The 15,351-nt window shown below is 41.4% G+C and overlaps 2 protein-coding genes across 2 annotated transcripts in view; both read right to left on the reverse strand.

The window, feature by feature from the left end:
- Positions 1-6,428, reverse strand: part of RBL1 (retinoblastoma-like 1) — a 45,644-nt gene extending 39,216 nt beyond the window's left edge. Inside the window, exons 1-7 of the mRNA XM_015425255.1 lie at positions 6,241-6,428; positions 5,354-5,487; positions 4,432-4,632; positions 3,014-3,078; positions 2,796-2,924; positions 2,538-2,698; positions 979-1,028 (exon numbers count right to left, since the gene is read on the reverse strand). Of these exons, the coding sequence (XP_015280741.1) occupies positions 979-1,028; positions 2,538-2,698; positions 2,796-2,924; positions 3,014-3,078; positions 4,432-4,632; positions 5,354-5,487; positions 6,241-6,399 (899 nt within the window). The 5' untranslated portion in view covers positions 6,400-6,428. The remainder of the gene's footprint in view (positions 1-978; positions 1,029-2,537; positions 2,699-2,795; positions 2,925-3,013; positions 3,079-4,431; positions 4,633-5,353; positions 5,488-6,240) is intronic.
- Positions 6,429-12,941: 6,513 nt separating this feature from the next.
- CHD6 (chromodomain helicase DNA binding protein 6) overlaps positions 12,942-15,351 on the reverse strand; it is a 94,654-nt gene continuing 92,244 nt past the window's right edge. Inside the window, exon 37 of the mRNA XM_015425280.1 lies at positions 12,942-14,152. Coding sequence (XP_015280766.1) covers positions 13,250-14,152 — 903 coding nt within the window. The 3' untranslated portion in view covers positions 12,942-13,249. The remainder of the gene's footprint in view (positions 14,153-15,351) is intronic.

The raw sequence follows: 15,351 nt of genomic DNA on the forward strand, positions 1-15,351 counted from the left end.
GGGGGGGGGGGGGGGGGAGGAACAGCAAACTGTTTAGAATGTTGGCGGCAGGACTCAGGCAACACAGCCAGTGGATAGGGACAGCTTCTGAGTGACACTTCATGGAGGCAACTGATTTAGAATCATGTGGAATGTACAGAAAGTGCCACCCCACTTCACAATTATATATAAGGAGAGTTAGGAGAGATTGGAGAAAAGCATCACCAAACAGCAAAAACAGCCCTGTTAAATATGTTTCATTTTACAAACCATCATTAATTTAGTAGGGCCCGCAGGATCTGAATGAAATTGTGAAGATAGGGGGCAGGGCACTGCACACAAGCTGATCAATTGCTCATCCCTGTTCTATATAATTTGAGTCTTAAGAGTGTCACCACTAAAGGATTTCTCAAGGCCAAATCACTGTAGTGTTGGGAGTGCCTTCATAAATGGCTTGTTCCAGTGACACTCACTCAGTTGCTCAAAAGCTATATATGGCTCTTTGGACATGTCACCCGTTCCCCAAAATGGCACCTGCTCCATGTTTCAGGAAAGTGGGCAAAGTCCTTGCACCCAATGCAGCTTGTAATTGGCAGCTGGTTCTCACCTTGAAACAGCCACTGCTAGAGGAACATGTAAGCTGTAAGCCTACCTGAGCTGCATCCCTCATGCCAAACATGAAAGTAAATGTGGCTATTTTGGTTGATGATTATTGCGAATGTGGCTCTCTGCAGTTCATGAAGTGAGTACCACTAAGGTAATCCCTAACTTCCTAAATTCACATGTCTGGGCTGTTCATAATTTACTACTTTACACAACAAATGAGAATTTTAATTTTGAAATACTGATGAACATTTTTTCCAGTTATTGTCCTTGTACAGTTACTGTACTACAATCACATGACAGAATTCAGCAGTTCCAAAACGTTTTACCTCTAGATGCTAAAGTGGCTAACGTGAGAAATCAGCAGAGTACCCTAGGATCAAACACAGCACTTACTTGTTATCTACAAAGTTGTTAAGATCCAACAGACAATCACCTTTTAAAATCTGGAAGAAAAACGTTGCACAATAAAAGAGGTTTCTGCCATCCCACACCCAATAACAGACCCATTTACTGACAGTATAGCTTTGGGGTAGCTTCCGTGCAAGGTCTTTGAATAAGTGACATATAAAAAATGAATATTCTTCTCTATTTGTTTCAAACATATCCTGAGGTTTGTGAAACCGTTCTAGTGCTTGCCAATTGAGCTTTCCTGATGAACACAAAGCAAAGTTACCTTCTTTCAAAGTTACCTTATTTCAATAAAGACAAATTCCAAGAGGAATAGCAATGTTAGTCTGTTGCAGCCAAAAATAACAGTCCCAAACCACTTCAAGGCTAATTGTGGCACAAACGTTTACGAGTCAGAGCACACTTCATCAGATGCATTGGACAAAGCAGGCTTTAGCTCATGAAAGCTTCTGCTATAATAAAGGTAAAGTGCGTTGTCAGGTCACAAGCAACTCATGATGAATCCATGAAGTTCCACTTCATGTTGTTTTCAAATCAAGAGATGAGCAGCGGTGGTTTGCTATTGCTTTCCTCTGCTTATCAGCTCCATTTTTCTTGGTGGTCCCCTATCCAAGAACCAACCCTGCTTAGATTCCGAGCTCTGATTGAGACTGGGCTAATCTGGGCTATTAGAGCTGCTACAACAGATTTGTTAATCTTTAAAGTACCGCAGTGTTTCTTCTAATAGTTTCTTTGGAAATCCCACTGCCAAATTCCTAAAGACTCTTCCCTTCCCCTACTTTGTCTGTAGAATATACATGAAGATGTATATTTTTCAGGCATGAAAAAAAACATAAGACTATTCAGTTTGGCAGTAAGCACAATAGCACAAGTGATTTATTGCACAAATTGCATATGACAGAAGGGATTTGATCCTGTAAGACTGTGCCCAGTTACCAAGCCATGGTTTTGTAATCATGCCACCTTTCATCTGCACCAGGTTAAAGAATGAAAAGATGGTATGAAAACAGTAAAATCTTCAGTCTATACTGTAAAGTGCTAAGAAACTGTGTGCTAAAGGCAAGCATTCTGGCAGTGACTGGCTGAGTTGCCAAAATGTCCCAGAGGTGAGGCAGGCACATACTCTCTAACTACCATTAGCTGAGTTGTTCTGATTCTAGAAAAAGCAAAGAAGACGGGCAGGGAGATGAGTAATCTAGGACACAGAATGGGCACTGTGGAGAGCTGAACATGGCCAAGAACTGCAAATGAGAGAAAGGCACTTAATCTGAAACAGCCAGTCAAATTTTTGGATGCTGAGCTTCCGTTTTCCCTTAAAAACAAAGAGATGCCAACAAAATCAATTATTACAAAATAAAATAAAGGTAATCTGATCTTAAACCCAAATTCCACACTTTTGTCCATTGACCATATGTTGCAGCTCTTCAGAGTAAATGTCATTTTAATTGGGCTTCTATGGGTCACAATATGCAACAACCTCCCCCCCTCAGGAGTCCTCTGAACCCTACTACTGTATAATTGGTTTATTATTTGTGAATATGTACCTTTCTATCATAGAGTTTTGCGATATATGGTTTAAAATAATGTTCCTTTATGCCTTTGGCTTCAACTAAAAGGCCATCATGTAATTCACAGAGCGTGGCAATAATGCATGGAGGTCCTTCAGAGGCCCTGAAGTCAGTCGCATGGAAGTTTGCTGGCAAACCTTGAGAGAGGAAGAGGGAGAGAGAATTGTTAAATAACCCATTTCAAAAAGTCATATGACAAATATTGTATTTTAGAAAAATAAGTCAGGAACATACCTTTAAAAGATGAATTCAATAAATCTTTTTTATTTGGGCACAGAAGCACATTTGCAAAAATTAGGTCCAAGCAGCTGAGAAGCAAATGGTAGGAATTCACTAAATCATCTCCAATCATACTGAAATTACCTTTGGAAGAGATCAAATCAGGTTGATCAGATCTACACAGCTAGGTAATTCAAAATTAATACAGGGATTCAGAGTCAACCACCACATACCCTTTGTGTAAACGAACAGTGTCCAGCAGAAATTGAACAGATCTTTAATGCTGCAAGGTACTCGTCTATGGAATGAAAAGAAAGGCCAAGTTTCAATACTTTAGTACTTTTATTTAGAAAACCATTCACAGCCATTTTCAAAATGATGCATGCAGGTCGAAGATTAATTTCATTTGAAACTAATAAGTGAATGCCACAAGCTACTACTGGGTGGGATGCAGACTAAATTTTCCATCAGTGAAACAGAATTTTCATGCCCCCTCCCCCCCCAATGCAGCCCACTGATCTCCACAAAATGTTGTTCTGGGAGATAAGGAACTCAGAGGAATGACATGGAGAGATGCCTGCAGCAGGGAGGGGGAATGAGTAGAAATGGCCATTTTAGTTTAGATACAATCAGAAGGACCTGGATAGCCTGATCTTAGAAGTGAAGCAAGGTCAGACCTGGCTAGTATTGGGATGGGAGAACCCCAAGGAATACCAGAGTCATGATGCAGAGGCAGGCAATGGCAAACCACCTCTGAACATGTGTTGTCTTGAAAAGCTACAGGGTTGCCATGTCAGCTGTGATCTGACAGCATTTTCCACCACCACCACAATCAGCAGAAATTTTTATAGATTCATTAATGCAATAGATTCCACCATTAATTCACTATTAAGTCACTATTATCACCAATTTATTGTCTCCCTAATTCTTTCACATGATACAACTTTCTCTTTAGATGGCTTCTACATTAGGGATGGGCATGAACCTAAAAAATCCATTTTGGGCCGGCCGCTGAACCAACTGGTGAGTTCAGTTTCCCCTTTCTCCTGGCCATGGCTGGGGGGGGGTCGCTTGGGAAGAGTTACATGGCTGGCAGCCAATTAACTCATTCATTTCACTTTCCCCTACTTCAAAGTGGGGGGGAGCGAAACTGACAGGTTTAATGACTTGCAGCCATTTCAACCTAACAGCTGACAGGCAGACTCACTCTGCTGTGAGGTGGAAATGGCCAGCAGGCATTTCACTGGTCCCTTTCGCTTCCTCCCTCTTTGAAGAGAAACCAATTGGTGAAATGGCTCACAGCCATTTAAACCTAGCAGGTCAGCCGTGGACCCAAACCACTCAGCTGCTAGGTTTAAATGGCCCAAACAGCCAAACCGAACCAGACAAAAGTCTGGTAAACGTTCAGGGAAGGATCCTTTTCTGAACACTGGTTCAGGGGCTCAAAACTGGCCCAAGTTCATGCTGAATTTTGGCTTGTGAGCCAGTTCATGCCCATCTCTACTCTATACAACATTGTTTAGCAAAATGTTCTAAACAAAAAAGGTATCTATAAACATGGTAAATACAAGCTACTTTTCTAAGTATTATTTAGGCACTTTTTTATACAACATAGAATCCAAAATACCCTAGGATCACTGAACAGTAATACCTTTGTTTCCTGCTTCTCTGAAGCTTTGGCTGTTCTTCATAAGGATTTTGAAATATATCCAAAAAAATTGGTTTGAATTTCTTGAAAATCACTGTGGACACCTCAAAATTTCTCTCCAGCCTCTCCACTCTCACTCTAAACTCCTGAGACAGGTTTGACATGTCCATCCATTTTTTCATTTTACTAAAAAACTGAATTAAACTAAAAAAAAAAAAAGTCAACATCATCATATTGAGATACATAGCACTTTAACGATTATTTCATCAGTTTACACATGCATTTATATCACTGAAATATAACACTTGATGACTAGCACTGAAATATGAGAACTATCTTTGCTGAAAAGGGATTGTACATCCTTCACATTCAATACACTATCCACTGGCACATTCTCTGGCCAGAAAACTACCTGTAAACAACTGAAGAATGGAATGGTATTTGTTAATTTTGCCACTGATAGTGTGGTCATATCTTTGCAATCTCCATAAACTGCTGTAAACAAGGCTTTAGCTCTTCTAGCCATGAAGGTGAGTAAGGAAAAGTGAGACCTCAAATTAACAAGGAAAGGATTAGACCAAAAGTAGGCTTAAAGGGAGTTCAACAATCCTTCGTGAAGGCAATTCAAACTCGTCCATAATTTTGAAAACTATTTTAGTAAACTGGTTATATAATCAGGATTGTTGTTGTTCAGTCGCACAGTCGAGTCCGACTCTTCACGACCCCATGGATCATGGGGTTAAGCTTCATTAAATTCATTAGGACAAGTATGTGTATGATTAAACTGTTTTGAGAAGCCAATTATCCAGTTTTTATAATGGTAAATATTTAGTCTGTACAGATTATTCTCAGTGATTGCAGAAGAAAAAATGCTGAGAACAGTATAAGCACACATTCACTACTCAAAAAGGAGAAATACCAATACCTTAGCTTTGCTGAACGCAGTATCCTTGTCAAGGAGACACAATTTCCTTCCATTAGTCCACTTCCTACAGTAGGGATTATGCTCCTACGGCAAGCAACATACAAAGCACATGCCAGCCAATGTATAGTTTCTCCCTGTCAAAAGAAAACAGTAAATGGAATCTTCAGGAGCAACAATGCTGTCTGTAGCCTCAAGCCTTTATGTAAGCATCTGCAAAAAACTTGAGAAAGGAATATTCAGTTCCAAAAGTCAATGTTAAAATACTGCCAAACTTCATAGTTGTGGAAAATTTAATTTCTGTTCTAAACTGCAGACTGTGCCAATTTCCTGTTCTTTGTGGCAAGGATATGAGAAGCTCTCTTGACAACTGTGGGGAGAGGGGGGTTCACTGAGAAGTCCCCATTAAAAGTAGTGGGGTATGTTGTCTAAGTAACCCGTTTTGTGTCAGCTTACAGGGGGCAAGCCCTCACTACAGCATCAAGTTCCGTAAGAGAACTTTTCGATTAAGTCTGAGCAAGACACGGGCAGATCCCAGTCGCGCAAGGGGTTGCGGCTTATGCGAGCCCAAAACGTTATACACACACACTCACACTCAGAAGTAAGTCCGATGGTATTCAGTGGGCCTTACTCCCAGGAAAGCATCCCGAGTCACTTCAGACCGCCAAAGGCAGAGATGTCTCCGAAGCCTACAAAGAGCGCCACAAAAGTGCCCCGCCGCCTCCCCTTAGAGAGAGATGCGATTATCGGGCGAAAACCACACTTCCGCTCGACAACTGGTTAATCGCCGACGCGGCCCGACCCCTCGACCCGGCTCCTCCACTCCGGCCAGGGGCCACAGCCCCGCACCTCACGCCCCGCCCGCCGCTCTCTGACAGACAGGCTCTCACCTCGAGGCTGTAGGTGCCTCGTAGCGCAGTGAAGTCCCGCAGGGCCTCGGCGGCGCTGCTGGCGTCCAAGTTGTGTTCCTGGCAGAGGCGGTCGATGGCAGCCCGAACGGGGCACTCGGCGGCTCCAGGTTCCCCGGGGGGGTCGTCTTCTCCCGACATGATGGCTCCCCACCCGCAGCCCCCCTCCCCCACAGCCACTCCGGGCACAGCCCACAATCCTTTGCGCCGGAGCGCGCCAAAACTGCCTCAGTGGGCAGGGAAAGAACGCCCCGCGTCCCGCCTCCCTCCTCATCGTCGAGGGGCGGGCCCCCAGCGGGGGGGATTGCAAAGTGCCGGCTGGGAGAAAACTTTCTGTGTTGCACAGCTACTGCCTTTCATATAGCCCCACACACTCAGCAACTACCTCAGCCCCTTGTCCGATCCGTGTGGGTTACAGATCCCATCCTACATGCAGTTAGATTAACTGGCGCTAAAGGCCTGAGCTAGGGGGGGAATTCTCCGCTGAATCATAACACACGCCGACGCAGTGGCCCTTTAACTCCTTCACAAAATGTAGTGTGCTGAAGCCCATGTCGTCAGAGATATGTCAGGAGGGTAGGTTTTATAATTTTATACACATATAAAACATTTCTCTGTACTGTGTTCTGTCTGTACTTGGCGCACATTTTGATGTTTTACTGTGACTTGCAATTTGTAAACTACCTCAGGCCCATTTTGTGGGGAAAGGCGGTGTATAAAGATTTTAAATAAAAATATAGTCTACACACATTATAAATCAAAAGTTTTATTTACAAGTTGAAGCAATATATGGGTGTCTCTCTTGAATTATTTTTTTTCACTTTTAAAAAAGTGTACCTCTCCACAACAGACACCCTGTGAGGGAGGTGAGGCTGAGAGAGCCCTTTCAAGGACTGCTCTTTTCAAGAACAGCTCTGACAAGGCCATCCAGCCAGGTGCAAACAGGGGAGTGGGTAATCAAACCCGGTTCTCCCGGATTAGAGTCCCTGCACTTAACCACTACACCAAACTGGCTCTCAGAAGTCTTTCCTTTTGTCTGTCCTGAACCTCTTTGCCAACAATGTCATTACTTACAAGGTGTGCTCTTTGGCCTTTGAGAAAGCTTATCCCCCAGCATGCTTTTGACCCCACAGTAGCCATTCCCCCCAGTTAGTTTTGAAGATAAGACCGGTGCTTTCCACATATTTCTCGAAGACATACATTTTCCTTGGCATAGGCTTTTTAAAGGTAGAACCCTGGGAAATTCTGATGCTCTTTAAGGTGCTATTGGAGTTAAATTTTGCTGTACTACAGACTAACACAGCTACCCACTTGCAACTTTTTCAATGGTAGTCAGCCCAAGCTGCTACAATCTTTGAAAGCAAAAGCAGTACTTGACAAAATTTAAATGCGTCCATAAAACATGACTAGGCACTAGTTTCAGGACTGATACAAGATGCAGCCTTGTTTCTAAGATACATTGATGCACCAAACAGATAAGGTTAGGACTGGTGTAGAGCAAAATTTTAGGAGCAAGTCAGAAGAATTTGTATCTTCCCTGGAAAATAGGTGATGTTTCCCACACTTACAAGTGATACTTGCAGTACAGAACATGACAACTGAAAACCAATCACTACCATGTCAGTAAGGTTTTTTTTTAACTTCCTTCAGTATCTCAACAAATCTGCGCATTTGATATGATGCAGATTTAATTTAATCAATCAAAAGCCAAATTATTAATCAGTGATTGTTTGGCAGCCCTCAAAACCCTATCAGGACATCACAATTAGGATGCATGTATTATTTGTCCTAAATTAGTCCTTTAATTGTTTGGTCATAGGGCTCCCTCAGCATGCCATCATCCTACCTCTGGTTTTCTGTGCACTCCTTGGCATATGTTTGACTGGAATCAGTAGTTATCCAGAGAGTTCTACAACTTTGGTGCAGTGCTGAACAAAGGTAGAAATAAGGAGCAGGGTTCATAATCAGGAACAATCCTTTTCAGGAACAGCACTGCCTTTTCACATCTCAAAGGTAGCTATCAAAAATCAAGTTGGGAAAGGAAATATTCATATTTTCACTAATAAATCATGCTGGATAGTGTTAGAGAGAGAAATCCTAAGCAGACTACTCAGGACCAAACTACACATTTTTTGCTCCTATTTTTAACAAATTGGGTCCATTGCTGCTCCACATGGAGCAGTAAAAATGTAACTCCCCCCCATGCTCTTTCCACAAGGGAAAATGGCTGGGGGGGGGGAGGCAAAAGCCTTTCCTCTCATATTCTGAGTCCATGTGGGCTCTCCTTTATTTTTAAGAGCCCTTTCCCACAGCTGCTGTTTTGCTGTGGAGAGCCCAACTTGTTAAAAAACTAAGCGTATTGTTTGGCCCTCATAATCCTACTCAGATTTATTTGAAGTGGTATACTTCCAGGAAAGGATTTTAAGGATTACACTAATGGTTCCTTATGTGTGATACTAATATTTTTCAGAAGCTTGATATGGCCTCAGCTAGTTTTCACCATCCAGATCAAACAATTCAATAATTTGATAACTTCTCTATTGACTTTTGATTCAAATTTAAAGCAGTTTGTGCAATCTCCACGATGGTTTCTCCCCACTTTGGTTCATGCTTGACTTCTAAATTGTTTTAAACACTTACATAATAGAAAGTTGGGACAGAAATTCATTTAAATACATGAATAACAAAACAGTTGTCTCAAGGAACAGTGTCCTACCTCCTAAACAGAAAGGGATATCTTAACAGAAATATGATTATCCACATGTATAAATTTCACGAGGAATTAATGACAATGGATTCTGGATAATAAAAGATTTGATAGTATATAAACAGCTCTGGCCCTGACCTGGATAGCCCAGGCTAACCTAATCTTATAAAATCTCCGAAGTTAAGCAGGGTCGGCCCTGGCTCATATTTGGATGGGAGACCTCCAAGGAATACCAGGGTCATGACATGGAGGCAAGCAATAGCAAAACATCTCTGAATGTCTCTTGCCAGGAAAACCCTATGGGGTCCCCCATGAGTCAGTTGTGACTTGATGGCAAAAACAAAACACCAAAAACCACAATTCTGTGAATCTGAATCCCTTGAAAGGTCTCTGCAGAAGGAGAATGCTCTGCATATGGAAACATCCCTTTGTTTGGGACTTCAGAGTTCATTACAGTCAAAGGTGCAAGGTTTTGAGAACTCCTGTCTTGGTCAGTCTGCTGCATGCATGATGAGTCAAACAGCATGAAAATGATCTTGAAGTACACAATTTCTGTTTCTTAGAGGAAAAGAGGAGATTACTGAAAAATATAGGCTGTTATAACTAAAATATTTTTGTTTGATTTTCTAACAGCAGATGATGATTTTCACCTAAGAGAACCATTTTCCTGAGACGTGTTATCAGAAATCTGATACTGAAGCATTTATTGGCACCTATCACCACAGCACAATTTTTGAATGGAAATGCTCAGGATCTTAACAGGTAAAACCACTACATGCTTTATTCATACTAATGCAATGTGCAAAAGAATTATAACTGCTACTGGGGGATTTGTGCAAATTGCCAGATTATCATTGTGGTAAAATATGCCTACCCTACAGTAGGGAGCATCTCTATTTGTGTAGACTGAGCTCCCTTATATTGCTACCTAATTGGCCTGAAACACTGTGAAACACTTAATCTGATATAAAAGGATAATACTGTAGATCAGTTTCTTGAAATGAGTAAATACCCTGGAATTAATCAGATCCCCAGCTCAGTCCAAAATGATTCATACTTTACATAGAAAGTCATACGGGTCTTGGGTCATACGGATAATGAAATGAAAGGTAAGCTATTGGCCAACAGTGCTCATGCAGAGAAAAAGGCAAATCGTGTTTAGTTCCAAGTCAAGCAAAATAAGCAGAGGCCCCTGCCACACGGCAGGAAACTGCAGAAGAGAAGTGTGGCTGTTTGCCCCGGGGCAAACTAACATGCAGTAAAGCGATCAGACCTACTGTGGAGGTTCTGTGGAGGTACTGTGGAGCTTCCGTGGGTAGGGAGAGGTGCCGATCACAACACACGCCTGTGCGCAATGAAGAAGCGCACGGCGCGGCGAACTGGTTTTCTTTTTTTGTGTACACTACGAATGCGCATGCTCCGTTGGGTGCGTGTGCGCATCCACGGAGACTTGGACAAAAAAAAACCCTTTTCCGCAAGGGGACATGGGCGGGCGCCGGATGCCACCGGAAACGCGATCAGACGCCCGCCCTTGCCCCGGAGTTTCCGGAAACTAGTACCTCCAAGGTACTAGTTTTTTGCCACGCAGTTTCGGCTGGAAGCCTCGGTTGAGCCACGGGAGTGCTACGCTTCCCAGATGTGCTGGTGAGATCGCGCCCGGAAACTCCGTCTGTTTTCCGTCTCCCTTGTGTGGCTTCTGTTACGTGTGGCCGCGGCCACAAATAGATTTCCTAGAAAAGGGCTCCACCAAGGGTCTTTTTTTTTTAGAAAAAGAAAGTCACTAAATTAAAAAATTAAAAATCTGACTTTTAAATCTATTTGTTCATTTTTACAAGCACAGACAGTTTATTTTAACAGCACATTTGATGAATCATCTATGTTTGTGTGAGTGTTATGAAATAAGTGGAAAAGCTGGCATTCATTCTTGAAGATGATTATGGTAAAAAATAAGAAACCATTTATGCCTTTAAATAAGCCAGAACAGCTCAATCAGTGCAAAAGGGTCACACATTGAAGTCAAAGAGAAGCCTATACACTCAGACACACATGTTAAATAAGAAAGAACAAGGTATATAGAACATGCTGACAAACTAAATAAAGTTCACACTCAACCCTGTTCCTTACGAGTGTAACCTTTGCCTAGCATATAATATATATTACAGCTAGACTCCACAGAGAAATCTGCATCCATTCATAGTAAGGCTTTCAAGATATATGAAGTTTTATAGCATTTGTATTTTAAGTATTTAGGGAAAGTACATGTTTTCCTACTAAATAAAAAGTTAGTACTTAAAAGGTTCAAAAATATATCAAGTGATTTTTTTACATAAATAAATTATATTGATTTTGGATTTAACAGCTGAAAAAAAAACCTTTCTGCTTCCACTGGAGGCAAAACTGAACAAAATGTTAGTTAAACAGAGATAGCAGCATTTCTAAGAAATCTGTCAATAGTGATACAGTATCTGTGCTACAGGGTATTATTAAATAGGGCATATCCATTATCTATTTTTGCAATAACAACCAGTTGTATAAACTGATTCAAACTGGATAAACAGATAAAGAAATTCATTGCAACATACAGACTTACTTTTAGTTAATGGGTAACAGACTTCTTTGAGATGCTAATTTTAACATGTACATACTTTATATTCCCAAATGTATAAAAGACGATGAAAAAAGCATCATAAATAAATAATGCAAACTGAAATAGTTATGTCAAAACATTTGGACCATCTGATAAATTAGCAAAACTGTAACAGAAAAAAGTAAAAAAATACAGTAAATTGTGACAAACCAAATATGAAACTGAATACTAGCACATACTTCCAAGCCCCTTCTAATGGTCTGCCATTTAAACGTAACACCACGAAGTGTGTGTGGGTTGTTGTTGTTTTTTCAAGTCTCGAAACATGAGCTGTAAATCAGAACGAGCTCAAGTGAAAGAAAAGTGACAGAGTGGGAAGAAAAAAATGTCTGCATAAGAATTGCCTGTGGAGAGTGTTTCAGCATACCAAGCTTTGGAAAACTGTTTATGTTTGAAAAGGGTTAATTTAAACCACTAACACAAAATGTATTTATGGGCAGAGATACTGGGAATACCATTCAGCAGTGCAAGGGATGAAGAGAAATGGAAAGAAAGAGCAAAAATGTTTTCTTCACAGTCTAACACTAGAAACAGAGGATCAACTCAACCTTTGAAACTGTCAACAGTCTTTCTCAAAGGCCATCTAAAATGTAAAAGCCCAGCATACAGCTTTTTAGAATTCTGTTTTCAAAAATAACATCATTTATCAGGGAAGGAGAATAATTGCTAAACCTCAGTCCCAATTTCTTTATAAGAAAATTAAAATCAATGGTCTATTCTTCATTGGAAAAAATACTCTTCAGAGGCCTCTGTGAGAAATGAACAATATAGTAAAATGAAAAAGCAACTGGTAGTTATATACTCGATTCCATAACCCTCATTCCCACCCTAGCGACTGCAAAAATCAAATTAAAAAACACACACAAGATGTGCGTAACTTTCTCAGCAGGAGCTGGAAATGGACTTCAAAGAATAAAAAAGGGGACAACTGAAATGTACCTTAACATAAAGCAAGATTTGGTTTTAGAAATATAAAAGTTCAGGTAATCTTTTCACTTACAGCAGTTTCCAAAACGTTGTAGTGTGAACAGGAGTAAATTATATATCTACCATTAATGCCTTTTTAAAAAAAAGAAATGAATATATGCATTTTCAATCATTAGTTATATACTTCTGTCTATTCTACTATTCTAGTAACCATGATAAAATAGGGAAATACTTTAAATCAAAAAATACACATTAGCACTTACTATAACTGTGCTTTTTACCCCAAAATACAAGTTTTTTTTTAATTCAGTGTCATTGTAAAAACATCTACCTTTTCCTGTGTTTTTTTTCTGTTTACATCAGGAGAGAAGCACTTTCTTCTTTTCTGATTCCCCCCCCCCTCAAGCAAGCAAGCGGTTTGGGGGGTGATCAAGTACTTATTACGGGGGGTGGGGGAGATGAATAGCTGGACAACTGAACAAAAATTCTGTGCCTCCCATACTAATTATAGAACACTGCTTATCTATATGGCAAGACCTTGCAACTATTAACATGTCACCATAGTTTTCTTACCAGGAATTAGGTAGAATACTACTTATAGAAACACAGGTTTTTATGAAGGCGAAGTGGGGACAGAGGGCCATAACAAATATTTATGGGATGAGAAACTTACAAGCCACAATATTTTTTTCAAGAAATAAACAAAAGTTCTAATCGGTATCCTTAATTTCTTTTAACTTTTCCTCCTCTTCTTCCTCCTCTGCTGGTACATCGTGTTCATTCTCTGTTGACACAGATGGTATTTGTTCTGTACAGTTTTGATTGTTTGCGTGTTCCTTTTCAGATAACAGAGTTTCTGGTTCTGGATTTGCTAATTCCCCTTTAGTTTTCTTTCTTTTTCGCTTCTGAGTTTCTAGGTTTGCTGCATCTGAGTGTCTGGTTTGCTGAAGGCCTGGCAATGCCATGCCAATTCCAGGAGAAAGAAACATTGAGGGATAGATCAGTCCGGAGGACATTCCTGGAATAAGAAATGGGTTAAAAGCTACAGGGCTACTGGTAGTTATTGCAGGTTCTGACTGATCAGAAAATGAACTAGGACCAGACTTGTCTTCAGAAAGAGTTTCTGTTTTTGCAACTTGGCCACTCTGCTTGTCCTCAGCATATTTTTCTGTATGTGATGTACCACTTTTAGTTGTGCTTGCTAATGAAGTTGGAGAAGTTGAAGTACATGTAGTTGTCAGTGATGGACTGAGAAGTCCTCCAACACCAAACATTTGTGGTACAGCAGCCATGCCAGGCAGCATCATCGGCAACATACTCAGAGTGCTTTTAACATCCTCACCAGCAGGCACTGCTGCAAATCCAGCCGGAAACCCAACCAGCCCAGTTAAAGGAATGCCTTGCATGTTTCTCATATTCTGAAGTCCTACTAAATCCATTCCAGCAATAAGTCCATTCATGAATAATGGTCCCAATCCAGAAGAAGCATCTGCCACTATGCCAGGGGCTTTGAAAAGTTCACTTCTTGGCCTTCTGCCTCTCCGCCGAGGCCCAGCATCTCGGAGTACAGGCTCAGTAAGAATACGATTAAACTTGTGTTCAGGTAAAAATCCCTGAAAAAGGAACAGAATAAACATTTCAAATACAGGTAGCATCCTAAACAGTTCAGTAATGTGCTTACAGTAATCCTAACTGAATAAATCCCTAAGTACCATTATGAAAATTAAGAGGAATACTGAGAATACAGAGAAACTTCAAGGGGAAATTACAACACGAGATTGCTGAACTTCGAGTTCATTCACAAGTTCAGAACAACAGACCCCATAGGACTGAACAGGAACACAGGATTCTTATCTCACCACAGAAGCTAATTTTCTGACCCAAGCATTTCCCCTCTGTTCTAATGTAGGTGATTACAACCTGCATTGTACCTCTGCATCCTGAGCTCCTTCTCTGCAACACCCCTCCCAGTTTTTGACTGGAATATAGGGACTCAGATCTCATTTCCAACTCGTATTTGATGAAGGGAGCTTTGACTCTCAAAAGCTCATATTCCAAAATCCTATTGATCTCTAAGGTGCTACTGGACTTGAATATACTTGTTCTACAGCTACCCTCTGAAACTAAGAGGAAGACAGAGAGTCCCATAAATAGAATATTGCTAATGTAAACATAAACAAGCAAATGAACAACAAAATGTTGTGTGAAAACTTCTCCCTGAGCATTTGAAGATTGGAGCTCAGCAGGCTTTAGATGTTTAAATGACTTCATACACAAACGGCACCTTCTATCTAAACTAGAAATAGAAAACAAATTGGGAAAACAAATACCTTGGTTCAGATATTTACAGCTGGCAGACATGCTACAATCTCTAAAAAGCAAAAAAGTCTTCTCTAATCCTCTGCAGGGGTCGCTTCGTAGAAAAAGAGCTAGGGGAATTCATTAGCATAACTCATTAGCATATGCCACACCCCCTGACATCACCGGAAGTGTGTCATAAGGCCACACCCCCTGACATCACTGGAAGTCTGTCATAAGGCCACACACCCAGCCCCCAACGGTCCCGGCCGCCACCGCCGGCCTTGCAGCTCCACTGCTGAGCCCCATGAGGGGCCCGGCGGTGGACCTGCAAGGCCGGCAGGAGTGCAAGGAAGCCCCGCGAAGGCCCTCCCTGGCCCCAGGCAGGCAGGGGTGGGGAGAGGCAGGGAGGAAGCAACTTACCCTCCCTCTTCTCCTGCCTCCTCCTGGCTGAATGAGGGCCGGAAGCGGGGCAGCCGGAAGCAGGGGGCGGGCCTTCGTCATGTGCCCCGCC

This window comes from Gekko japonicus, unplaced genomic scaffold (assembly GCF_001447785.1).
Source record: "Gekko japonicus isolate JY-2015 unplaced genomic scaffold, Gekko_japonicus_V1.1 scaffold2, whole genome shotgun sequence".
In the NCBI taxonomy this organism is placed as follows: Eukaryota; Metazoa; Chordata; class Lepidosauria; order Squamata; family Gekkonidae; genus Gekko; species Gekko japonicus.